The sequence below is a fragment of the Phoenix dactylifera genome, chromosome 11, assembly GCF_051530095.1.
Source record: "Phoenix dactylifera cultivar Ajwa chromosome 11, Ajwa_hap1_PhDact_Kaust_v1.1, whole genome shotgun sequence".
NCBI classification, from domain to species: domain Eukaryota; kingdom Viridiplantae; phylum Streptophyta; class Magnoliopsida; order Arecales; family Arecaceae; genus Phoenix; species Phoenix dactylifera.
In genome coordinates, this window is record NC_143200.1 from 25,333,255 (window position 1) to 25,360,787 (window position 27,533).

The 27,533-nt window shown below is 37.8% G+C and overlaps 2 protein-coding genes across 7 annotated transcripts; one reads left to right on the forward strand and one right to left on the reverse strand.

The window, feature by feature from the left end:
* Positions 1–3,360: 3,360 nt before the first annotated feature.
* Positions 3,361–16,018, forward strand: LOC103707048 (serine/threonine-protein kinase STY13-like). Of its 4 annotated transcripts, none has more exons than XM_008791390.4 (3): positions 3,361–3,682; positions 4,128–5,098; positions 15,422–16,018. In XM_008791390.4, exons 2-3 carry the CDS (start codon positions 4,188–4,190, stop codon positions 15,759–15,761), a joined length of 1,251 nt encoding a protein of 416 aa, XP_008789612.1. In that variant the 5' UTR covers positions 3,361–3,682; positions 4,128–4,187; the 3' UTR covers positions 15,762–16,018. The 4 variants fall into 4 exon arrangements, with proteins under 4 accessions (XP_008789612.1, XP_008789613.1, XP_026660428.1 ...); XM_008791391.5 differs by lacking the exon at positions 15,422–16,018 and adding an exon at positions 6,941–7,760 and having other exon boundaries at positions 3,456–3,682; XM_026804627.3 differs by having other exon boundaries at positions 3,459–3,682; positions 4,113–5,098.
* A 1,312-nt stretch (positions 16,019–17,330) lies between these two features.
* On the reverse strand, positions 17,331–25,773 carry ECT5 (evolutionarily conserved C-terminal region 5). 3 transcript variants are annotated; one of them, XM_008791389.5, is made up of 9 exons: positions 25,529–25,769; positions 23,189–23,265; positions 22,938–23,115; positions 22,253–22,329; positions 21,817–22,159; positions 21,611–21,729; positions 19,929–20,462; positions 19,560–19,772; positions 17,331–18,125 (listed from the first exon to the last, which is right to left on the reverse strand). In XM_008791389.5, the coding sequence occupies exons 1-9, from the start codon at positions 25,563–25,565 to the stop codon at positions 17,766–17,768; spliced, it is 1,938 nt and encodes a 645-aa protein (XP_008789611.2). In that variant the 5' UTR covers positions 25,566–25,769; the 3' UTR covers positions 17,331–17,765. The 3 variants fall into 3 exon arrangements, with proteins under 3 accessions (XP_008789611.2, XP_008789609.2, XP_088563550.1); XM_008791387.5 differs by having other exon boundaries at positions 21,611–22,159; positions 25,529–25,773; XM_088707424.1 differs by lacking the exon at positions 25,529–25,769 and adding an exon at positions 24,642–24,666 and having other exon boundaries at positions 21,611–22,159.
* Positions 25,774–27,533: the final 1,760 nt, after the last annotated feature.

Sequence of the window (27,533 nt, forward strand, 5' to 3'; positions counted from 1 at the left end):
AAATTGTAATCCACTATCTATAAGTGATGCTATGAAAATATGAAAAAGAGAGAGATCAGCGAGACAACTAATATAACTTACTTTTTTCCCCCATCAGCATGAATTGTGATTTTAATTTTTAAACTTGACTGAAGTTATATTCATATCATAAAAAAAAGGGGTCGATAACACATTATCCATCCCATATTCAAATTACCGGCTCTAACTTTTGAAGTTTAGACATTAGGGTTCGTTTGGTTGGGACACGTCAGATTACAAAATAAATCAATAATCTCTAAAAATTATTTATTTAAAAAATAATTACAAAGGAAAAAAAATTACCACAATTGGTTGGTATAATTACTCCAAAAAATAACATTAAAAAAATACTATATTTATTTAGAAATAATCTCATATATGAATATTGCCAAATTTGTAATAATATTCTTAAATAAACAATACAAGTAATAACATTTTGCTCTCCATCTATATGTTGCCTATTTATGGCCTACTTACATAAATATAGTCAATCAAAAAATAAAAAATATTAACTATTTCAAATGTTAAAATATATTTACATAATTTATTAAATATTTTTAAATTAAGTACATATATATTAAAAATATATTTATTATTATAATAAATTTTAGCATATTTTGATATATAAATAAGTATATTAAGTATTAATAAATCCTATGTTACATTTTTTTACACTTAATAAATATTTATTTAATAATTAATATTTATTATTATATTAAATATATTATTATTTATAAATATTATTAATCGATATATTAATATAAATTATATAATTAATTAATATTAACATAATATAAGTGAGGTTATCTTATTAAGAAATAATATTTTTAGATTATTTTTGCTTGGTAATTTAGTATGAAAAAAATAAATACCATCCTCCCCATAGTATTTATTTTATTTTTTCTCTTAAAACATAAATATAAGATCCATCACTTATTTCATTATTTTTTTATTTTTTATACCAAATATAATAATTTATTATATAATTTATTTTTTTCCTATTATCTCCAACCAAGCGGGTTGAGAAAGCTTACGTCTCCGGCTGGAAATGGTCCTTCAGCTTGCCGTGGTGGGCCCAAGGCTGTGTCCGCTTCTCCGAGGCATCTATTTTGCGTTACCAACGAGAAAGTTGTGACTCGTGTCTCGCGACGCGCCACTACGAGTCCTCGTGCTAGAAGAAAAGTAAAGCAAAATAAAGCAAGATACGGCCGTGGCCGAGTCTGAACGGAAGAACAAAAAAAAAAGGAAAAGAAAGCGACAAAACCAGTCGGAGCAATGGGAACGGAAAACCGCGGCCGGGCTCCCAGCGGAAACCCAAACGCCACCGTGTCCTCCCTCTCTCTCTCTCTCTCTCTCTCTCTCTCAATCTCTCGCCGCTGTCTTTAACCTCGTCACTTCCGCGCGCGTCCGTTACGTTATCCCTTCCAACAGTTATTTGCCAGTTGCCACGCAAGCCTCGTTAATCTTGTTAAAATCACCAAACTGCCCCTTCAATCCCAGATGTAGTCACCTCCCCTAGGCTCACCCCAACTCCACTAAAATTTAATTTTTCTAGCATGAGTATCCTTCTAAAAATTTAAATTTATATAAATATTTTAAAAAAATTTTATATTTATTTTTTATTATCATAAAATACTATTTTTATAAAAACTATAATGGTTTTTGTTAATAAAATATTTATTATAATAAAAAATTAAATAAAATTTTAAAATTACTTTTTTATCCTTCATCGCGATCGTTTTTTTTTTTTGCACATTTATTCATTAAGAATATTTTAGTCATGTTAATTTGAAACTGCTAATTTTTTAAGAGCATTAAATAAAGTGAGTATATATGCAAAAATAAAATAAAAAAGGAATAAAATAGTAAAACAAGTGTTTTACGATGGTATACATACAAATGACAATTTTAAGAGAATATTCACACAAATTTAAATTTTTAGATATTTATGTAAACAAAATCTATTTTTAATTTTTTTGGTAAGTTGGCTACTCATACTGTAACAACCCAGGACCTCACCCAAAATGGCTAGCCGGAAGGTTATTATTTGGGTTCCTTGATCCTGTATAAGTACCCAAGATCTACCCAGCGAATAACCGATGTGGGACTAAACACACGCCCGCACTGATCCTCACATACTCCCCCGTTCAAGCTCTGACGTCCTCGTCAGGCTAAGGGTTCATATCTATTCAAATCAAATCACAAATACCACGATTGGCCCGTGGTCAGCCCCAATGGATCCGTGCTGCTGTGTCCCCTAGTCCACATAGGTTATGGGCCGGGTTCGCTTTGATACCATTTGTAACAACCCAGGACCTCACCCAAAATGGCTAGCCGGAAGGTTATTATTTGGGTTCCTTGATCCTGTATAAGTACCTAAGATCTACCCAGCGAATAACCGATTTGGGACTAAACACACGCCCGCACTCGTCCTCACACATACACTCTGGCATAAGCGTAGCCAGCTATATTACTAGTAAGAAGCTACACAAAGTAGAAGAAGAAGTCTGTTGGATCTATAGAAAATCTCTCGAATGATGATCAGCATATGAGGCGACCCAATTGCAGCTCAGTTCGCCTTCTAGAGAACATGTTTGACCTGGACAACATGACACTTCTGCATTATCCGTTGTGTGACACTAAGAAGCGGGTGCTCTGGCACCTCTCGCCTCTCTTTCCGTAATCGCTCAATCAACGCAGTTGAGTCCCTCTCTAGAATGATGCAGTCAACTTCTAGTACATATTTCGCCATGAAGAGTTCCTTCCATACTGTCTCCGCCCCAAAAGCTAAAATCTAGAAGGAGCGACGACCCTCCGCAACAACCAGCCTGAAACGGTGGTCTCTAATCACAAATGCAATTCTAGTCTTATCACCACCGGTGGGCTGGCTTCCATCTTATTTTATCTTAAGATGGTCAAGCGATGGAGGCTTCCAAGGAATTGTCCTCTCGTTAATTCATCGTTAGCACAAGCAAGTATAATATCGGATTGGATGGAGTTTGGCTTTGCGGATTGCAAAAGTTTCCGTACGGAGTTTGGCTGCCTTTGCGGGTGGATCATTCCGTTTGTTTTCACGCGGAGGTGAGCGGATCCGGACTGACGCACGCGGATAACCGTAAGGCAGAGCTTTATTACAACGCACGCGGATAGAAGGAAGGGTGCATATCTGGTAAAGTGGTAAAATTAGGCTAAATTAGGGGCAACGTAGAAGTATACCACTTCGAGAATATCGGTAACTCGCGTTTTACTCGTGCTCTATTGCCATTCATCGAGGAATAAATCGCGATAAAATGGCGACATGCGTTGCTGCTTAGAAAAAGGAGACCGCGGACCGCGCGGTCCAAGGGCAGTAATTAAATAAGCATAAAAGGTAAATAGGTAATTAATTAGGCTAAAAACTGACAGAATTATAAATAAGGGGGAGGATTAATTAAGGAGGCAGGAGGACGCCAAAGCGAACGGCAGGCGACGACGCCCTTACTTCCTCCGCTTACCGGTCGTCGTCTCTCCTGTCTCCAAAAGGGGGAGAGAAGGAGCTCTTCCAATTCCCTCGCCCGAGGCTCATTCTTCCCTTCTTTACCCGCCGATCTCCGCCCTAGGTGCCGGAATCCCGCCCCAGCCCTCCGCCCCTCTCGTCGCGCTGGAGGAATCCCTCCCGATCGAGGTACGTATCGCCGGAATAGGTGGTTCTTGGGCTCCGATCGGAGAATTTGTTGTTTCTATGGTTTCTTTCCTCGTTTCTAGGTTTAGTCGCTGTCGTTCTTCTCCTTTTTCCGTTTCTTTTTCTGCTATCTTCGCTGTGGCGTTTGTTGTGGATGTATTGACGGTTTATCTGAGATTGTTGCTCCCGGATTGACCGTTTTTGGGGGTTGTTTAGGGTTCTTGGTTTGGGAACAGTAAATTGGGAGGGTTTTAAGTGATTTGAATCGCTAATTGACGGAAGGATTGGAGTAGTAGGGATCAATTATTAGGGTTTTATCTCTGCTGATGTAGATGTATAGGTGCCCAGAGGGGGGAAAATGAAAAGAATAGTTGGAATTGTTGATTTCTGTAAAAAGAACACTGACCGCTGATCGGAACTGGTCTAATTCTAGTTTCTTGTGGCTCAGATGCCACGGAGCGTGTGAGGACTGGAGCCGTGAGCATTTGAAAGTTCGGCTGGATTAGAGATGGTGGAAGGCCCGAAATTTACCGGACTCATGATGGGTGGCGGCGGCGGCAACGACAAGGGGAACAACTTCTATGACATGGTGTACTACCGGAAGCTCGGGGAGGACTCCAACATGTCCATAGATAGTGTAAATAGCCTACAGACTACCAATGGTGGAGGATCCATTGCCATGTCGGTGGACAACAGCAGTGTCGGGTCGAGTGACTCTCATACTGGCATCCTCAACCATCCGGGACTCCGCCCCATGCCCTTGGCCAATTATTCTGTGAATTACAGCAGATGCCCTGGCAAGGTGTCTCATGCACTCAGTGACGATGCATTGGCCAAGGCGTTGATGGACCATGATTCCCCAACAGAGACACTCAAGGATTATGAGGAGTGGACCATCGATCTGGGGAAGCTCAACATGGGAATGCCCTTTGCTCAGGGGGCTTTTGGAAAGCTTTACAAGGGCACTTACAATGGAGAAGATGTTGCAATTAAGCTGTTGGAAAGGCCAGAGAATGACCCGGAGAGAGAGAGGTTGATGGAGCAGCAGTACGTGCAGGAGGTCATGATGCTGGCAAACCTGAGGCATCCAAATGTGGTTAGGTTTATTGGTGCATGCAGGAAGCCGATGGTTTGGTGCATCGTGACCGAGTATGCAAAGGGTGGCTCAGTTCGGCAGTTCTTGATGAAGAGGCAGAACAGATCGGTGCCACTGAGGCTGGCTGTCAAACAAGCACTGGATGTTGCTAAGGGAATGTCCTATGTGCATGGACTAGGCTTTATCCACAGGGATCTTAAGTCAGACAACCTTCTCATTTTTACAGACAAATCGATCAAGATTGCTGACTTTGGAGTGGCTCGCATTGAGGTGCAAACTGAGGGAATGACTCCAGAGACTGGAACTTACCGTTGGATGGCTCCGTAAGTAAATAACTTTTGTCCTTATTGTTGTACTGTCATAAGAATCTCTTAAGATGCTTGTATCCTTGACATGTTCTATTTTTCTCCCCAATGTTTAGTTCGAACTTGCCGTGATTTAGCTAGAACTTGCTTCTACCAAAGTACGACTATTTGTCGCATGCATGACTAAATATAGTGGGATTTTGTTTATTGTAGAGTCTTTAGATTAAATATTTGGTTTATTCTCTCACTTTTGGTTTGTCTATATGAATATTTGCAACCATGATGACAGTCTTCTCTAATTCTGGAAAACACTGGGATCTTGTAATGTCATGAACATTAGTTTTTGTTTATTTGCCAATATCACTAATGATTCTTGCTCATGTGCATGATCATGCCACCTCATTACAATCTTCTCTATCACCACTATCCTTTCCATGCCTTTTTATTTTCTAACCTTAGTATCATTAATTAACTTAAAGATTTGCTGTTACTGCAATTGTGACACATCTTCCTATCATGTACTTGATAGGAGAAATTCTATTAATGTTGTGTTATACAATTTCTCTATAAGAGCATTTTTGGAGTTTGTAGGTCATGCTAGGTGTTGCTCTAGGGTTATAAACTTAGTAGCAGACATTTAATAATAAACATGTGGATAAAGGGTACCTTTAATATGGTTGGGTTTGGAATTCTCCAAGCTGACATGCATATGTTATAGTAATTAGCAACAAATTGCTGATGAAGTCATATCTGATGTTTGTTTGATTACATGATTAACATGTTAATGTTTATTCATTCATATAAGTTCTTAGGTCATAATTTTCCACTTAGTCATTCCAATTTGGATTGAGCTAACCTTCGCAAGCTAGCCAAGCTATTTATGTCAGGATTGCAATTTTTGAGATTTGTATAAATAAACCTTAGATTATTAATCCAAGAATTGGTTTTCCTATGCTCTTTAACTTTTGTTTTGTGTTGTTGCTGATTCTTGGATCTAGTATTGGCTTCTTGCTGTACATGTATATATAAAAATCATCTGAATGCGATTTCAGTAGAATACTATCTCGGCTTCCACTCTCATCTAGGTTTACAAACCTTGTTGTGAGCTTCTTTGATCAAGTACCAAGGACAATGGATTTGTTAGTTCAAGAACTTGATAATACTTCTTCACAAAGACTTCTAGATGCACCTCTTTTTCCATGCTTATTGTCAGAACATCTATCTGCCACAAAGGTTTTAGGTCCTTGTCTCATAAATTTCAACTAGATGAAATTTGTTACATACTTTCAATGTAGAGTCAGGGGCTTTCTCTACTAGTACAAAATATTCTTTTTCTTCATACTTATTTATTGGCGATCATTTCTCCTTTTCCCACTTAAATTCATATATTTTTGTGCAAAATATCTAGTGGGCCTATAACTTTGAGGACTAAAAATGATTTTAATAGAGTTTTCTAGTTGCTACGCCTAGAGTTTTCTGGTTGCTACGCCTAATATTAATGCTTAAATTTTTTATAATATTCAAAAGAAGTAATATCGTATCTTCTTGATATAATTTTAGTAAAGCCCACTAAATTATAACATGAAATTAGTAAGTTATCCAATCGTGTAGAAAGTCAATCTTTGTCCATCATTTCCTTTCATATAATGATGTCCGCTACCATCATTGATTTAAATTGAATTACTAAGAAAGTATATTTAATTCATGCTTCCCGATGTCATTGGGTATCCATAAAATAGTTACTACTAGTGAATTTGGTTTTAGAATTTGATTCCATATAAGTGGGATTAAATGTTTTGTGCCTTTTTTGCTAAGTGAAAACATAGTGTGGTAATATTTTTTTTCCTTTTCCTTTATTAGGTATTGTAATGGGTTAGATTGCGTTCTGGTTGGGCAGCCTCTATTATCAAGGCTCAACTGGTTTGCTTACCAACAGGCCGCACATCTGTGACCAAACACATATGTGGGTTACTTGACTCAAGTAAGGAGTAGATGAGAGGGGAAAGCATGAAGAGAGGAGAGAAGGTGGACAAACAATGACGAGCTACAACAATTTGACAAGCAACAAGCTTTGGCGAGGTGGCAATGTAGTGGGGGTGACATGTGATAGTGGGGTGCCATGGAGGTCATGGAAGTAGAACTGTCTAGAAGAGATGAGGAAGTAGTCAAGGAGTGTGGGGAGAAGGCGACAAAAAAAAAAAGGGAGGAAAAGGAGTGGGAGGTAGAAAAAGGTGAGGAGAGTAGAAGGGAGATGAGAAGAAACTTGTAATGGTGGACATATGAGAACCTCTTTTCACTTCATTTTTTTATGTAATCAATTTGCATATAATATAGACTGTAAAACTTAGATAAAGTTACCATAAACTAGGGACTTATAATTTGTTGCTAATGCATCCAGTAAGAAAAATAAAAGGAGGGTTTTTAAATAAAACACTACCTATTTAGTGAAAAATATATTCTTGTTGCTCAAAATAGAAATAGTTCAGTCTACTTCATCAATAGTTTAGGTGTCGTTTTCTGTTGGTTTTCATGGATCAGTGTATCTTATTCTGCTGGTTTGTGCTGACAGGAAATGGGTAAAGTTACCATAAACTAGGGACTTATAATTTGTTGCTAATGCATCCAGTAAGAAAAATAAAAGGAGGGTTTTTAAATAAAACACTACCTATTTAGTGAAAAATATATTCTTGTTGCTCAAAATAGAAATAGTTCAGTCTACTTCATCAATAGTTTAGGTGTCGTTTTCTGTTGGTTTTCATGGATCAGTGTATCTTATTCTGCTGGTTTGTGCTGACAGGAAATGGGTATACCATAGGGGCACACGTACCCATGTATTATGTGTGTCTTGATGTGGATTCATATTGTTTTGTGCGAAAACATGCTGCTCTAGCCCATAGGGGCGCACACCAATATTGGCATGCATGGACCCATTTTGTTTGCTAGGAGCCGTAGCATGTCATTGAGAATGTGACTGACACCGCTTGACATGGCACTATACATACCATTTCAACTGTAACTGCCATAGACATGGCTTGCTGTTTTTTAATACTTGCCAGTCTGTACCATATGGTATGCCATGTTATGCGGAGCTATCGATTTAACCTAAAGTACTTGTGCCCGATGCTTAGACATCTGTATTAATATGATTATTTAGCATGGTGGTAATTTAGGTGAAACATAAAGTAGTTCTAGCTTGCCAGCACGGCTCCTCTTTTCTCGAGAATTTGTACTTGTCTTATCAGTGCATGGACAACTATCTCTGCAGTACAGGTTTAGGTGTGATCTCAGTGGGAAAACGGAGGGATCCTACTGCTTGAGTCTTCTTTTTTGTTGCTTGTCTTAGAGGTTTGGAGAAATCAGCGAATTCTATAAGAATAAATTCTTAGACATCAGAAGGATTATTTGCTTAGACATGTACTTACAACCCAATACACGAACTTGAGTCCATGTAAATGAGGGCATAGTATGATGGTATATATTGTTATGCAATATGCACATGGGTTCATATTTGTCCTTGCTTATTGGAACAAATTGGTACTGGATGATCATAACCCTATTTTCTCAAATTGTCTTCTAGCCTATGATTGGCTTGCATTGTATGGTATCATATTCTTATGTGCTAGCACATAGAAGTAGAGAGAGAGAGAGAGAGAGAGAGAGAGAGAGAGAGAGAGAAGCAAAAGATGTGAAAAAAGAAAGAAATAAAACAAGTTCCTTGTTGTTTGGCTAGATAATTTTATGACTTTCACTAGGTTCATTTTGGTCATTGCTGATTGACACAAATTACTACAACCAATTGTAACGATAGTTTGCCATTAGGGGGCAAACCTATGCAGGAAACAATGCAGATGCAATAAACAGGAAACTATGGTTAAGAAAATATCTTAATGCCAGAAACGGAATACGATAGTAAAGAAAGCAAAAATATTATGCAAACCACATTGAAAAAAGAGCATAAAAACCATTGAAAAACCATTTGGTAAAGTTGTTTTAAATGGATTTCCACTAATTTCTCAAATTGGGATCAATTTGACAACTAGCTACAACTTAATTTACAAATATCGATAAAAACTCTGATTTTGCTCGTATGTGTTTTCCTCAAAGCAAATAAAATTGGTGATTTATCCCAATGGTTTTATTATAATTATCAAGAAGAATCTTTGATTTAGATATTTCCCCCTTCCCTTTCACTCCTCTCTCTCCTCCTTGTCATATTTTTTTGAATAACTTATCCATCGGGAACCCAATTTATAGAAGTTTTCTTTCTTTCTAAATTCAGATTTCTGAGTAATTTTCCCAAATGAATTGAAGGTTTCCCAATTTAGTTTACTGGGAAAATCCTAATTGTGTGAGAAATGGGTTCCCTGTAACAATGATTTTAACCCCTACAGTTTGAAAGGATCTTGTCACATGTGATTGTTATGGCATGGTGTGGTATCTTATGGTTATGTACCGGCACATGGAAAGCAGTAAATGAAAAAAGTAAAAGGAGCAAGCAAAACAAGTTCAAAGAAAGATGCAACAAATTCCTTGTTGTTTGGCTGGATAATATTGTGATTTAGACTAAGGTTCGATGTTTTGGTACCGGATCCTGTTCTGGTGCCACACTAGCATAGAGTCGGTATGGTACGGTACGCGATTTTTTTGACGTACCGAGTGTCGGTACGCCACCGATATCGGCACCGAATCGGTATGATATGGTACGTCCGGTACTGTACAGTTCGGTATGGTACGGTACGGCATACTATGATTTAAACCTTAAGACATTTTTGTTACTAAAAAGGATGATTTTTTTAAACACTCGTTACCTCTTAGAGCTTTCACTGACGCTTGCAGTGATTAGAACTTTCCCAATCAAGATTAGATGACAACTATGGTCTCTCATCAAAACTCTTCTTCCCTCGAGATGCATTTGACAAGAGGTGAATGCTCATGAATGTCTTGGGCAATCTTTAAGTATGTCCTTAAGGATAACATGTTCGTAAGGATAGCTTTCAAGTGAGCAAATCTAATGTCATTTTCTACCTCCCTTATCTTTATCGACTTCAATTGCTGCATTGTCTGTCTTTTTTATCCCAATGAGTTTTGGTGTGGCCTTTCATCCAAGATGCACTTCTTTGAGCCTCCTATTCACTACAGGTGTAGATTAGATCTCATTTTCTTTAATCTTCCTATTCACTACTTGCATATAGGAGATCTTGTTTTCTTGTTGGTATGATCTAGTTTGCTGCTTTATACACCTCAAGCTAACTAGCTATTTTGTCCCAGATCATGTTCCCATGTGTGGGTTAATCCAATCTTGTAACTTTTTGAGTTACACTCAGCATAGATCATATACTAGAACCAAATTCTTGTGGATAAATGCTATGTCATATGTTTGCACTAAATTAAGTTTCTTGATAACAATAGAGAAAGAAGACAAAGGTGACTTGTTAGGGATTATATTAACTTATCCGTACTTTACTTTCTGATATAAATTCTAAATGACAGAACCCATACAACAGTATGTTCTAGAATTACAATCCAAAACCATTATGACTTGCAATGCACTTCTCTAATGGTGTTTTTGTCATGCTACAGTTGCAATAGAAGTGCAATTTATATTATATGGGTACCACTAGGAATGGATTTCTATTTGACTTTGGTTTTTGATTTGTGCCTTAGACTCACAAACAGTTCCCTATATCGAACCTTCTCATATCTCCCCTTCCAAAAGGTTAGGGAAATTTCAAAGAATTACTTTTTAGTTGCCTGGACTTGAACTACAAATTAGGATAGGTCTACCTGCAGAACATTTGGAACCTCTTGGTTTCATGGCATGAGCCTTTGTTGTCGAAAGATGCCGGCTACCAGTTGCTAGCGGGTTGGATAATTTCATCTTTAAATATGTCATGAATTTTAAGATGCCACCTAAGGAAACTTAATAAATATCTTTTGCATCTCTATGGAAAAAGTTTGTTTATCAATAAACCTAATGTCTGCTTGGAACAAATAAAACATAAAATCAAAACAATGGCAGATGATAATCAGTTTATGCATTTCATGTAAACAACAAGCCTTATCCCATGCAATCTTTGTTTTCCTACTTCATTGTTGCTCTATTTTTCCATCCAAATGATATTTAGGGATTATCCTATCTCCTGGACATTATCTTCTTGGGTTGTTATATATATGCATTTAAATTTTCTTTTCAAAGTTACATTGTGGTTGTAAAAAAATAGAAGTGGACATTGATAATTGTCATAAATGCTTGCACTGAACTTTAATAAACCCTAATTTTGCAATCATTGTTGCTACATGACAGTGAGCTAAATGGTCTTTCAGTTATTGACCTTAGTTGAATTGTCAATCCATCTTGCGAGCATTTGATGGTCCAATCAAGCTGTTAGAAGGAGAGGTTCGGGAGTAGTTATCTTCCAATATATTGTCATTTTTCTGATCATTAAGATCTTAAGAAAGAAAATACCAGAGAGCTTGACTTTCTGCTTCATTGCTAGTGCTAGTCCACTGATCTTGATACTGCAAATTATTCCCGTTCCCTAATTTTAAGCTTAGGGTCTCATAAAAAAATGTTTTAATTACAACACAATTTTCTTGGGAGAGCTCTATGTGATATGAAGTGCCAAATGTTTCTATTTTGGATGTGGAATAACTGAACTGATATATGCATGAAATTCATAATTTAAATATAACAGTAACTAAGCTTGACAACCGCACGTGATGGTTTTCCTTTTTGGCTACTGACTGGCTTTATACAATTAAGAAATCCTGCACATTTGATGATCCTTCATTTTTCTCACATTCCAAACTTCCAGATTAATACCCATCATCTATCCTTTTCTTGAGGCATTCGATCACTCGTCTATCATTTTGCGATGTTCTGCTGAAGATATTTGTTCATTATGGTTGAAGCTTGTTTTCATTGTTATTTATCAATTTTATATATTTGTGTATCTAAAGATTTTAGAGAAATGAGAGCACCTAGTTAATGAAGATCTGAGGCCCTACAAAGGAGAGACATTTAAATCTGCATCAAAGGTCTAGAAAGAGAAGGGAAAGAAGAAAACTGGCTGAAAAAAATTGCGGAAAAAGATATGAGTAATCTTGCGGCAACACTGGAAGCTGTATTTATATGAATATTTAGTAAAATAAGAATTCCTTGTTTGTGAGAAAGGGAGGATGACCCACCCAAACTGTAATTACCTACGTTAAGATTTTCGGAGATGCACCGAATCGAACCCCAAACCTCTGGTTGCTAAGCAGAGGAATGTGACCTCTGGGGCCTTCCCTGGTTCATGTAAAATTAAGGATTCTTAAAATTCCAATTTCAGATAATTGGGACAAGGCCAGATGGTTTTGTTTATTTTGATGGGAATAATGGTTTTCTCCCACTAATTGTTAAGTGACGTAACATGTATAAGAGAGCACAAATACAATCGAATTTCAGGTATTGTGCATCTATTATTCATGGATGGCCTATGATGTAATGATCTGGCGGACTGAATAAAGATACTTGAATTATGTCTTGTATTTTCTTAAAGCTTAAAGAGGGATTGAGGTTTTATATAAGTTAAAATACAAGGAAGATAGTTGCACAGATCCTTGCAACTTCCTAGCTGTTTGATTACATATCTCTATCTTCTGCTATCTGAGGCATCTGTTAGAAAAAAAGTAATATCATTTCACAATACTGCTAACATTACAGAAAAAAGAAGAGTTAATAGCTGGGTAAAGGCCTGTGTTTGGTTGAAATCAGTAAATACCTATAATATTTTCACAAAATATTTTGCCAATAAACAAAGCATTTTTTGAAAGGTTTAAGAACATATTCATTTATAGTAAAACCTTGGACAGACCTTTTTTTCTTTTTTACTTTCCCAAATAAGTAATAGAAAAACATACTTGCATACGTTCAATGCAAAACACAATGAACCTAACATTCATGGCAGCCTGAAGTGCCTACACGAAAGGATCGTTCATTAGGTTTTAGAAGAACAAGAATACCTGCTTAGGAATTTGTGGAATTTAAATGAGTTTCATAGAGAAAAGAATGTAAATACATAGTGCACACTGGATCATTTTTATTAGGAGACTGAGAAAGTGATATACTCGTGGAATGAATTAGCCGGTAACCATGAATTGAATTTTGATAGGATTTACAGGTAGGGGACAGGAGAAGAAGTAATTTTGTCAAATTCTATTTTTGCATGTTCAGCTTGCAGTATTAAAGATTTTTCTTATAATTATGTGGGCCCTGAGGGTGCCAAGTGGTTGAGTTGCTAAAGCCACTGGGTGTTATATCCTAATGAGCTGGGTTTGATCCCACTATCACCCTGATTTTGGCTTGGTTTCCTCCCATCCTAGTCTCAAAAAATTAAAAGTCTCTGCACCTGTCCTATTAAGTGGTGGAACATTGCCTGGGTAGCCTTTCATGGTCTATGTTGTGGGGTACAGGGAGAAGAAGAATGGTCTTTATAAAAAAGAATTTCTAGCTGATATCTTAAACAAAAGTTGAAATTCATTTTTATGGTGCAATTGTGGCCCAAAATGTTCATAATTTTCAAATATTTCATATGATTCCTTTATTGAATTGGGAAGGTTCTAGACTTCTAGTCCTTGTGGTAGGGAGATTGTTTGGAACCCTTTTCATACATTTCTTTGTGTGTTTTAATGTGCAAGATGATAGCTTTCACTCTGTTTGTTTCCTTTTTGGTCTATGCATATCTATACATCAGTGGCCATCTGTACTACATTAGGATCTGTACACGTGTGGCCTCTGCATGTATCACTTTCAAGGAAGTTATGTGTCATAACTGCTTTATTATTCTAACAGTTTAGTGCTGTCGAGCACAAATTATACATTGCTATTTTGCATAAGAACAGACTGGAGAAGATTTTCTGTTCTCATGCATGAGTTCTTTAATTAGAAAGTTCCTGTCAGGAAAGCTGCCAGGTATTGTGATAATTAGATTCATCATCAAATGCCACCTATCTCATGTTCCTTCCTTTCAGGAAAGCTACCAAATTATATTGCTCGTTAGCTTTAGCATCACATGCGGTGTAATGATCTGTTATCTCTTCTTCACTGACCTTGTGTGCTCTTTAATTATTTAGAATATGTGATTGTTAGGTTCAGCTTGGATGCAGCAAAATTTCTGCCTTATCTCATTTCCACTATCCCTGCAAACTTTGATCATTTGAGAAAAGTGCTCATACTCTTGTATGCTTATGGTTCCATTTTCTGTCTTTACCTGGTTTGCTTTTTGTTGCTGAAAATTCATTAGCATTGCATTGGTTCCAGAGGAGTCTTTATTCATTGATAACTGAACACCTGTCTTACTGATCAACAAGAGATAACCTTAATAGCTTCTGCTCTGGCCTATCATTTTCATTATTGATCGGTATTATTTAATCCATATGATGGGAATTTAATTTCTCATCTTTCCATTTTACCATCTGATTGTCTCATGTCCAGCCACTTGTTTAGATAATAATGCAATTACTTCATGCTTTGTTAGAAGGAGGATGTTATGATATGCTTGATTGTAGCTCATTTGCTTGAATATCTTCCTCTGTGGTATTGCATAACATATTGGTTACCAGATGGTTTACTTCTTTGCTACTGCATGTGCTCTTGCAGCTCATTATGACCCTCTCCCTCCATCTCCCCACCCCCTACAAAAATAAACACACACACAAGAATATAGGCATTGGTCCATATGGTTGTGCAATCAAATTTTAGAACTCCTGAAAGAATGTGTAATTAACTGTATGATTGTTCAGTGTTGTTCCTTGTATTTCAGGCCTGGGTATTAAGCTTGGCATTAAGCATATGAAGCTTGTTGCCTGCTGTAATTTCCAGGACATGATTTCATTTGAAAAAAAAAGGGTTTTCTGATATAGCCATGCATAAGTCAAGACGTATGTAGTCTAGACGGTTGAATGTGTGCTGGTTTGAGTCTATAACTTGCTGATTTAGGCATATTCAGATATCTAATTTGTAAGCTTAGATGGTTGGTTGACTGCATGCTAGGTAAGTCTATAATCTTGAGCACTGTTGCACCCTCAAGCATGCATTTGACATTTTGCTTAGCTATTAATGTGGTCTTTCAAGATAAAATACAGGGCACAGCATCTGTCTGTTGTTTATTGATCTGTTGGGGCAATTTGTAATTACTTCCGAGGACTAGCTTAACTTGTATTCTCTGTTTTTCTGTCTGCTTATATTATTGATAATTTGATACTCTGTTGTTCAAGCCATAGTTTCTTTCCTTCCATGTTTCTACATTTCCAGTTGCTGCCTAATTGGACTGCTTGAGGGCTTTTTCTCCTGGTCTGCAGGGAAATGATCCAGCACAGGCCCTACAATCAAAAAGTTGATGTCTATAGCTTTGGTATTGTCCTATGGGAGCTTATAACTGGTATGCTTCCCTTCCAGAACATGACAGCTGTTCAGGCGGCATTCGCTGTCGTCAACAAGGGTGTGCGTCCGGTCATACCACAAGATTGTCTCCCTGCGCTTGCTGAGATAATGACCCGCTGCTGGGATGCAAACCCTGATGTGCGCCCCACGTTTGCCGAGGTTGTCACGATGCTAGAGAATGCAGAGATGGAGATTATTAACTCCGTCCGCAAGGCACGCTTCCGTTGCTGCATGTCCCAGCCGATGACCGCCGACTGAAACAGGATGGAAGTTAAAAAGAGTGAGAGAAGTGTATCTACCAACTAGAGAACTGATTGCTGAAGTAGAAAAATTTGTTGCTTATGTGGGTCCTTGTTGCTTTACCTTTACAGAAGGTTACCTTTTAGATTTACTCTAGTTTCTTTCTTGTGGGATGCTCTGCTGTATCAAGTTCCATAGTCAATTTGTCTTTGTTAAACATGGATGATCCCATCTTCTTACAGGCATACATGGAAGAAAGATTTGTTTGATTGGTAGAGCTGCATATTTTGCCTGCTTGTCATGTATGAACTCCTTTGGCGTGCCCACATGACATGCCTGATACCATCTTCTTGCAATCATAGATGTGATACGAAAGAGGATTGTTATGAATGCATTGGGCAACCAAGTTAAGCAGACTTAAGACTGATTACCAGAGACTGGTGGCTATACGTTGTATGAGATCTGAATGAATAATACGTCGGTTGCTTACCGGGATTTGTGGCCTCTTGCATAGATTATTGCCAGAAAAAGAGTTGGTCTACCGGGGGGAGAAAAAAAAAACAGAAAAAAGAGTTTGAGATCGGGACACAGCAAGCATGTGGAGTATCTGATCTCCTGCAGAAGTTATTGCAACATCAAGTTAAAAACAGAAGAGTGATGAATCAAGGCAGAGAAGGAACCAACCTGAGCAGGCATCACGAATAAATCTTTCATATTGAAATGCTGCTTGTGAGTCATTTCAAAATAAAAGGAAAAAAAGCTGTTTAGGAGGTTTTTCCTCCTCCAGCTCCGCTAGAACCATATGATCGGATCCTTGGATTCTTCTACGATTAAGTGCTACTTCTCCAAGAAATGCCTTGGTGAAATTCCTGCGTGTTAGGTAACCGCATCTAGGCCACAAATTTTTCTGCTGCCAATAAGATTCTTTGATTTGCTGTACTTGGAAGCGCTTACCTCTCCAAGAAATGCCTTCTCCTGATTCAGGTGCTTCTAGAAGACGTGTGCATAGGATTGAATGGTGTACCACGAAAGACTTAGCCAGGAATGACACCACATGACCAGAAAGGCGAATTTGATTTCTGCCAGGCTTAGCATTAATCCTTCAGGAAACCCGATCAAACAGTTTGGATTCCCAGATTTTACACCAGATGGTAGACCATATCTTCTGATGACTGAGACCATTCAGAAATTTTATTCAGTATCACATACAACATATAATATAGCACATGCCAAAAAAGGCAACAATCCCTTTTGACAAAGATTATATAATCAAACTACAAACTTTTGGTAATAACTTCCATAAAAGGTAATGGCAACTACTGAATCTGCATCAGAGCTTTATTAAATAGGTTTGAAGGATCAAAATCTCTACGACTCTCAGATTTGGAAATCTATCAATCATAGGATTACAACTCACCATGAAATTTATGAAATTTCATCGGATGGATATGGTTGGACACTTGGTGATGATGTGTACTCTATCCGGTAACAATACACAAGGAAACTCTGATCAAAATCAAAGTATATCATAACTACACCAAAGGAAGCAGAACCCACTTGGCCAGTAACAAAATAATGCTCGGAATATTTATGCTTGTTCAAGGTGACTGATTCAAATTTCAAAATTGACAGTATGAGACAATACAAAATGTTGGATATGACTAGAAAAGATAGCTTATTCATCTGGCATCCAAACTGGAAACTTTACAAAGGCTTGCATAAAACTCCAGCCCCACTAAAGGCTTGCCCCTAATGCAACAAGGACAATAACACCAAGAGGAACAAAAAAAAAAAAAAAAAAAAAGGAGGAGGAGATAAATTACAGCTCTAGATTGGTGAGATCTATCTAGTGTACAAATGCTCGAGCAGCCCCCCTCTTTTTCCTACCAAAAGCCTCATCCATAATTACCACTTCGAGCATAACCATTCGTTGCTGCTTCCAAGCTTCAGATGTCAAACCACAAATAAAGATGCCTTCCGGCAGAAGACAAGCATAAAGCTTTGGCAGGAAACCAGCGGCTGTCACATTTGCAGTTGCTCACTTACCAAATCTTGAGGCTGAGCAGCAGTCGCATTGGTGGAGCTGTTTCTAACTCCAGGCGGGTTTGCATTTTTACCTTCTTCCAACCGGACAGCTTGAGCAAAGCTCTTTGAAATTTGCTTTATGACATCACCAGAGATGGCTGCTGGGTTCCTTTGCTCATTGCCAACAACTGCTGAAGACGCCACTGTAGAGTTGAATGGCTGCTGCTGCTGCCGAGCCTTCCTCTCCTGCATTGCTTTCTCCCGCTCCTCATAGAAGTCAAAGTCATCAAGAATTGACATGTCAGCCTCATGATTTTTGAGAATGCTTAGCATCTCCAAACCTTGTTCCAGTTTTACCTGAAGATTCAACCCCCAACAATAAACAATGTAAATAAGCCCAGAGAGAAGACAAGGAGAGAGCTCAAATTAATAGCATTAAAAAGGAAAGCTAATAATGAAATGTATCAACTCATGTTTCACATAGTAATGGAAGCTTAGTTAGTTATTAATAAAAGGAGAAATTGTCCAAAAGGAAAGGTTGCACTGCGAGAGCATCATTTTGATGCGGTGATCTTATGAAACTCAAGTATCAGTTTATAAATGTTTGGTGCTTACTTGGTTCAACCATGATCTAAAAATTATTATAAAAAAAAAAAAAAACAAAAGCAGCATTATATAGGAGTTCAAGTGTGCCACCTGTGTCCATCAGCACTGTATCAAACCAAGCCAAAATAATGGCAAGATGGCTTCTAATCAGCAAGGATAGTGCCTAGACCTTATTAATTCAAATTTTACAATGAATAGTAGCCAATATGGTCTATATCCTGAGACTGAAAATCTCTTCAACCCATGTTTGTAGGTGTATGAACAAGTTTGTACACATATGCTTGAATGTTCATGTATGTATACCTACATTCTTTATGCAGCGGATTGGGCGGCATTCTTTGTGCCCAACCATTCGGCCAAGGTCAGTCGTACCGCCCCGTTCTGCCCGGTACGGGACGCACCATACCATACCGGGAGAAAACTAGCATGAAACATACCTTCAAGTCGATATAAGCCCCATACTGAAGCGTACCGAGGTGCGTATCGGTCTGTACCAAGGCGTACCAAGATAAAAATTAAGAAAAATGATAAGAAAGCTATTTCGGCGAGGTGTACCGTACCGTACCGTACCGCTAAGGTACCAATATGGCAACCGGTACCGAGATAGCAGACCTTGTATTCGGCTTCGTGACTTGGGATTCTACTGCATCTATCCCTACACCTCTCTGTGATATTTTGTTCTTTGGTTCTTCAGGTTGTAACTACTCTTGGGCTGTGTAATTCTGCCGCTTTACCCAAAAAAATGTGCATACATGTATATGGATAGAGCATATGGGAGAACTCCCATAAATGTAAGTTAGGAGATTTCTATACAAAAAATATAATAGCAAATGGTTTGGTGTAACTATATAACATACTGATACTACTGTATCATTCATATGTTAGTATCTTCTCACTTTAGTGTCCTTTTCCTGGTCTGACCATACAAATGCTGGCATGACAAAGTGAAATGCAAATATGCAAATCTAACATTTGGACGTCTAGTTTCAAATAACACAAGGGCAAAGGGTAAAGAACATCAGAGTGTAGCCGATAACTTTATTCACATAATTGAGCTAACTACATTCATAACACATATTCTACCAGATTAAAGAAATTACTCTTGAGAAGTAAATCAAGAATGAAACAAGTCCCAAAAAAAGAAACCGGAAGCAAAGAGTTCCAGACTAAGAAGAAATATCTTACCTCCTGGGTGTCTCTGCTATTGGTTACTGGCTTATTGTCATTGTTTTCAAGGATGATATGGCGAAATAGATTGTTCGGCACATCTTTCACAATATGCCACTTGACAGGAAACTGACCACTCCACTTGTCTTGCTGCCAATAGTCCACACTCTTCTCAAAATCTACAGGTCCAATCATCTCAGCTACCCCACAAAACTGTGCACTGGCATTTACCTGGATATGGAATAACAAAACAAAATACATCAGTCCAATTTATAAAAAAAGGAACACTTTAAAACAGAGATGTATAACAATGTGATCTTGCAAAATTACACTTTAAGAAAAGACACTGAAATTGAAACAATAAAAGGGACAGAATTCTGGAGTTACCGAGAAAAATAAGAAAACTGGACATGGATTGTCCTTTTCTTTTGCCTCATGATAAGCAGAATCCAACTTCCTGTTCCCATTGGCAGTGCTGGCCCAAACTTCATACTTAATACTCTTATGGACATTGTCCTCACTGTAAGATTTTATTATAAAGAACTTGGCATCCTTGTACTCCGTAACAAAGTCCGGATTATTGTATAACTCACGTTTAGCTTTTGTAGTAGAACTGTCATTTTTACCATCCAGTGATGAGTTCTGTTCCACTGCTGGATTCTTTGGTCTAGTAGCCCGTGGCCCTCGGTTTTGCTCACAGAGAAAGTCTGGAGTACCATTGCAACTACATGATGAAGCATTACCTTTTCCTCGCCTCCTGCCTTTGTCAGCTGCACTCAAACTCCGTACATTAACTCCCAAGCTGGGAATGGAACCCCCAAAATTACTGCCCTGATGATACATCCCACCATGAGAGTACCCTCTGTCATAGGAACTAATTGAGGATCCAAAACCATAGAAGGACTTTGGTTGCTGTGGAGCCTGAATGTTGTTGGAAAAAAAAGAGAATACATTGTAAAAGCTAAGTCAGTAATGTGATGACTTAAAAGAATGGCTAAAGAAACTGAAGCTTTAATATAGCAATTTAGTCTTGCAAATTATAAATAGATCTAGCAATAAAGTAAGCTGTTATTTTTCAAAAATAAAAAATTAACTGGCAACCCACTGGTACAAATTTCTAATATTTTTTCATTTTAAGACACCATACCAAAGTAGATCAGTATATAAAATTAAGATATCAAATGATACCTAAATTCAATAATTAATTGCAAGATCAAAGCAATGCCAATGCAGATCTCAGGGCCCAACAGAAAAGATCAAGAGCTGCTGTCAATAAGACACTGCATCTTGAAAAGGAAAGGAAATAAGCATAAAATATGACATCATTTTTTTCCCCTGTTAATGCAACTATATTGCCTGCATAACAGTGTGCCTTGACTAAAAAACTTTCAAAAGATGACAGATAACCCTTTTAGTTAAAGTCATGGAAACCTGCGGGTGGAGGTGTAATGAAACACAACTAAATACTACCATACAAGGAGGCATGCCACATAGAAAATAAAATCTGTATCACAGAAGGATGCGGGGGCATAATTTTACAACATAGTAGATGGACAACGAAACACTAGAATTTCAATCTTGAAATCAAATACAGCTTACCCATTGTCAAAAAGAATAGAACGAGACATCAATATCATGGCTAGAATAAAGTTTAGGAAGTTTCATAGCTTCAACCTCGTCGACGACCAGTTTAATGGAAATACAATAAGTAAATCTAAGAGAACTTACTGTTAGCATAGTTATTCTTCTTTTCTTCTACTTCACTTTATATTACTTTCTTTTTTCCTTGTACATGGCAAAATGCCATTAATTATGTGTTCACAATGATAATCAAATAATCAATCCATCTCTTTTACAAAATATGAAAAAGAAAATCATAGACATGATAATAACACTTGGCATGTTACCATGAGCAGACAATAATTTACACAAACACCCACCTTACAACAATACCCAAATTATGGAATTTTTAGATTTTTGGAGAGGGAACAAAGCAATATATCACATAGCTTCAGATGTTTGCAGTCAGTTGCACAACAGTAGAAAGAGGACATGGAAAAATGCAATACCATTCCAGCTAAAGGCATTGTGCTTTGCCCAAACGATACAAGTGCACCAATTGGTTGAGGTGAAGCTGCTGGTGACAATGGAGTCAAAGAACCCATCCCATCTGGTGATTTCAACCAATCTGACCAAAACCCGTCAGAGCCAAAACCATCAAACTCTTGCCTTAAATCAGAGAAACCAGGATTACCAGAATTTCCAGCAAAGCTACCTGTACCGAAAGAACCATATGAAACGTGGTAACCAGGTCTTGGTCCAAACAGCATGCCATTGGAATTCGAAGTATCGGCAAGAAAAGCTTCTTGGTGGTCAACTGGCATGGTTAACTCAGCTTGCGAAACTGGAGTTGGAGAAGTAATATATGGCATGCTAGGAGGAACTGGTTGCTGGTAGTAAGGGCCCGAGAATGGGAAATGCTGAGGAGTGTAAAGCTGGCCATCTCCACTGGCAGAAGGTATAGGAGTTGTAACCGGAGAATAAGGTCCATAAGGCATCTGAGGACTGTACCCATATCCAGTATGGAACATGAGAGAGGGATTCTCATTGTAGATACCCTTCAGTAGAACAAGACAAACAAGATAATCTTGTAAGACCTAAATAAGGAAAAAAGGTGTGAAAAGACACCAATACTGAAGAATTATACTTACAGTTGGTCCAACTTCCAAGCCATCAACATTTAAAAACCGCGGATATTCTTCAAACTCACTAGTAGCATTTCCATATCCTAAAGAACCACACAGGCTTATGCTCCATGTTAGTTTAAAATTGAAACAATAAGAAAACAAAAAAAAACTTCTTCAAAACATATTTTTAACAACATTTTCAAGTCATTTTGCCTTGCTTGAAAGCAAAAGAACCATGTGAAACTTTTCATGAGTAGAGGAAAAAGCAAAGGAGAGACAGGAAACAAAATTGTGATTCTGATTAAGTATTTAGATTTCAGAAATTGATACCAATATCAGATTGCAAATGTACATTATGCTTCACCATATTCATCACAAATATGAAAAGGTAAAATAGTATGTGCCTCAATGGCATGCAATGATCCAAGAATGGTCAGTGATGGCGGATCTATTTTCAATAATTTTTAAAACATTGTCCAGGTTATGCAGTACCCTTTATGCCACATATACATGCACTTCATAATCTTATATCTAGACATGTACAAAATCAGATTTAAGAAGAATAAAACTCAACACCAAAATATAACTTCATAAGAATACCAAAAATGTCAGGCTTATTATTGACTGACATCTGCTGTACATGCAAGTAATTTGCACTGGAAAAAATTTCTAACACAAAACCAATAAGGGTTCAATGATGCAAACTAACCTCCATAGAAGAATGTTTGTGCCTGAGGGGCATAGATGTTGGGCGGACAAACAGCAGTGCGGTCTCCACCTGCATCCAGAGAACCCAGCTGGCCTGGGGCATCTTTTGATAGATTCACGGTATTTGAGTCATGAGAAACTTTAGGTGATACCACTTTCTCATGTTTGGCAGAAAGTGGCTGGCAGGAAAAAAACAAAATCAGCATCAGCTCAAACTTTATTAGCATCAATGATATGCCGATAGAGTAATACCCGTTCTTCCGAATCCTCAGCACTAAGTGATTTCTGCTCAGCATCTACCTTTGATGATTCCACTGGCTCAATTGAGTCTAATACAAGAGAAAAATGGACAAGATAAGTTTTCTATTGCTAAATAATAAAATTATGGCATAGAGAGAAATTGTATACATACAAAGACAATTTTATGTTGATATTTAGTTATATGAGGGAGTAGAGTATGTTCTCAACCAAAACGGGGAGGGTCTAAAGGAAATGAAACATAGAAACTGTTTCCAAAGCTTATTAGTGACAAAAGAATAGCTTTCCAGATGGAGAACTCTGTAAACTCTCTCATATATTTTCTGTGTCACAAAACTGTTCTGGGAAATTTTTGTATAATTCCCTTCACTTTTTGACCAATGTCAAAAACCTCTTCAATTTCTGCAACAATCACATCAACCCAGTCCAGCAGTGGCCAGTTCTCCACAATATTTCACCACCACTAAACTTCCTCCAGCACAGCCCCCTTAACCACCAACGAAATTGCCGGCATGGAGGCATAACCTAGAAACAATCTTCATCACAAAAAATATCACATGAAGTGACAAAATCAGAGTTCTATAGGTTAACAAAAAAAAAATCATAAAGGTCAGTACATAAAAAAAGGCACATCTAGTTATCCTTTTGCATTAACATGCTCACAAGGCATCAACTACGATCCGTTATTCCCTGTCAATACTTTATTAAACCCTTTGACAAGTGGGGTATGTACAATAATCATACAGGGAGAGATTCTTGTTATCATAGTTATTATTCAAATTTGCACTATGTCTCGTGAAACATCTTGAACTTTGCTTATCATAAAAATATGGGTTTTTTTGCATCAACACCCTCCTAAATATTGAATTTTGCATCCTTCCAAAACTGATATTTGTATGTATACTCTCGTAAAACACTTGTTTTGCTATTTTACCCTTTTTTATCTATATTTTTGCATATGTACCCACACCATCTAACACCGTTAAAAAATTAAGGGTTTTAAATTAAAATGACTAAAATACTCTTAATGGGTAGATGTGAAAAAAGAAACATTTATAAGACGATCGCTATGGAGGATAAAAAAAATAATTTCAAAATTCTATTTTATTTTTAATTAAAATAAAAATGGTTTTTCTTAACGGTGTTAGAAGAACCGTTATATTAGGAGTATTTGTACAAAAACAGTGTTTTATGAGGGTGCAGAAATAAATATAAATTTAAGACGGTATTCGCGCAAATTTGAATTTTTAGAAGGGTATTCATGCAAAAAAGCTATATATATATATATAAGCATATTTCTCTTTTTGCCAACTGAGCAAAATCATAACAAAAAATAAGCACTCATCTCAGTACCTGCGACCATTAGAAATATTGATGACAAGCATAACACCATAGGACACAATTAACCTTATAAGAAAAGAATGCCTCAGTAATGGAAGGCACGTACAGTATCCCATTAGATTAAGCAGGTAATCCAGATCTGAGAACAAACCCAACTGTTTCTGTGATAAATTCAGTTCAGATCATCAGTCAGATCTCTCTCTTCTGAAACTTCAAATCTCTCCGCTCAGAAACTTCAAATCACTGGCCTTGGCATTAAGAATTCATACTGCACTCCTTGGAGGTCAAACTTCTTATTAAAATATTGGGTGAAAACTAGAAGCCAGATAACATTGACAGCATTGTAGAACTTCAGCTATTCTGGTGACCGTGGACCTATTTGCATAAAAAGTGGAAAAAATATACACAGCCTACATTGAATAAATCTATACGGGCATATCTTACTTGGAAGTCACGGCATCACCAAATTCATACTGCAGTTTTGGATCAAACCAAGTCATACGGTAGTCGCAATCTATTACAACATACAAAATAATGACAATTTCATGATACCTCACACATGAAGGGGCTAATTAGATATTACTTCATCAATAGTAGGATATACCTACGGGGAGATCTAAGAAAATTTCCCGTCAAAAACACCTGCCAGATGACGAATCCACGTGAACCAGATAAGCATGGTAACAATTTATCCAATTCCTTCCCCAAGATCAAACAATCCAAAAAGGAACGACGCACACCAAACGAATCAAACCAAGATCGACTAATCCTCTTCTCGAATAAAAATAGAAATAAACCCCGTTTCTTTTTCAAGAATTGACCAAGCCCAGATCGCAAAAATCGAATCAAAGCCCATAAAAAGACTCCTTCCGATCCAAACGAGACAAACCAATCAAGAAAATATATATGCCAAGAAGCATGACTCGAAACTCACATCTATACTTCCAGAACAGTGAATCAGAGAAATACGAATGAGAAAAACACTTGTCATACCAATTCGATCCGGCCCTTGATGAGTCGCCCCCGCCATCTGGACCTAGATCTCGAGTACCCGCCTCCAAAGGATCGCAATCCGTAGTGGATTTGGCTCTTCTACGGCTCTTCTACTCCCTCCTCCCCTCCACTTCTGCTTCAATCCCCCTCGCGTGATCTCCTCGGAGGGCGATTCGGCGAGGGTTTTAGGAGCCTTTTTCCTCCCTTCCTTCAACAGAGAGAGATGCGAGGAGAGAGAAACGGGAAACGAAACAAGTGGGGCCTTTATTTATAAATAACCGGGGTCGGACCGGGGTAAAATGAAATAATAATAATAATAATAATATAAGCTCTTTGTTCCGTCCATGAGCGGGGAAAAGAGGGGAGGGTAAACTGGTTTGGCGCGGCTGGGATACCGATGCGGACATTTGAAGAGACTTCGAATTCGACTAGAAAGTGACTCAACGGTGGAGCGTGTGGAGCTTCGGTCGACTGTGAGGTTTAAGTGTTTAACCCAGTCCGGATCTTCCGTGACCGCGCGGTGATTGGCCAGGGAGGTCCATGGGGCCCGCGAGGTGTTGGCCATGTAAGACGCACGCTGATTTTTTTTTTCCAAGACCGGTGGGCGGGCCCACCGAGGCGATGAAAGTGGCGTTTTGACGTGGAACCGTGGGGAGCGTGGTGTAATCGTGGGTGGAATTAGTTTCCGTGTAAAGTGTGTGAGAGATCTGAGTCAAATTTCAGTGTTGGGATATTTTTTTTTTTTGTACATATTGGGATAAAATTATTCGTTTATTCGGATTGGTACTACAAGGAGGAATTGGTCAGGAGGCAGGGGGATTTTGAATTTGGAATGGGGATCTCAGGCACACCAACTTGGCCACGTCAGCTCTGCCTTGGAGAGGGTGCTGAGGTGGATGCTACCGGATAAGAGTCGGTTGAGGAGAAATCCTTGTCGTTAGTGAAATTGAATAGTTCAATAATTTTTATATATGCCCTTATAAATATAATCTATTACATATTTATCCTAACCCTCAGATTGCAGAGATACTCGTTTCATTAAATTTTAAACTAATGGGATTAATAAATCACTATTTTAAGCAAAAAAAAACTTTATTATCTTTTTTATATCAGTATTTATAAAAAAAACTTATTCAAAAATTAATATTTTGCAATATAAATTAAATGTTAAATTTTTCAAGAGTATTATCTTAGATAAAATCAAAAAAAAAGTTGAGAGAGAGAGAGAGAATGTATCTTCGATTTATTTGATTTCCATTGATTGCAATGCTCAGTTATAGCATAGCACTTAAGAGGAGCAAAAGTGCTGGGCGAACCTGCACCTTCTCTTCCTCTCGTACTTCATGCCCATGGTTCTAGGATATGTCACAAATTGCTCCTCAAATCTTAAATCATCTAAAAAATTCCCAATCCTAGTTATGCATTTAGGTTGATTATAATCCCAATCTTTAGTCAAATTATGCGGAGAGAGTTTTAGGGTCATTACAGGTAACATGAGAGACCTAGGAACATGAACATGAAGCATTGTCTTCTAATTGTTTTGATATCCTTTTGTAAGCATCCATGTAGAGCGATGAATTTGTAGGATTTATCAGTTATTTCTTAATGATTTAGTTTATTTTTGTCCACTTCCGTTCTTTCTTCTTTTCTCCTCTAAACTACTCACCATGCATCACATGAAACAGCGTCGAACAATTTATACAGCAACAACAATAACCGGAGCCAGCAGAAGCTCTGACCAATTTATACAGCAGAAGTGCTGCCATCAGAGCTAACACTGATTGAGGCAGCTCGAGAAGGTAACGGTCCGAGCTTCCATTGCCTTCACTGCAGCAAATATGTAATCGCCTGAACCTATCAAAATCCGTAATGTTCAGAGGTACATGCAGATCATAGTCGTCATAAGGTATAGGGTGGACTACAATGGCAGACTTCTTGTGAACGGATCGCTGCTCCAAAGTCATGACACATGGAGGAACAATTCTGGTCGTCGAGTGATTTAAGC

Excerpts from the sequence above, each read along its gene's own strand:
- ECT5 (XM_008791387.5), bottom strand. The coding sequence starts at position 25,565 with ATGGCGGGGGCGACTCATCAAGGGCCGGATCGAATTG. Across the intron at positions 23,266-25,528 it reads TCAAGGGCCGGATCGAATTG|ACTCAATTGAGCCAGTGGAA; the intron begins GTATGACAAGTG and ends CTCTTGTATTAG. Across the intron at positions 18,126-19,559 it reads ATAGCAGAGACACCCAGGAG|GTAAAACTGGAACAAGGTTT; the intron begins GTAAGATATTTC and ends TTGAATCTTCAG.
- LOC103707048 (XM_008791390.4), top strand. The coding sequence starts at position 4,188 with ATGGTGGAAGGCCCGAAATTTACCGGACTCATGATGGGTGGCGGCGGC. Across the intron at positions 5,099-15,421 it reads ACTTACCGTTGGATGGCTCC|GGAAATGATCCAGCACAGGC; the intron begins GTAAGTAAATAA and ends CCTGGTCTGCAG.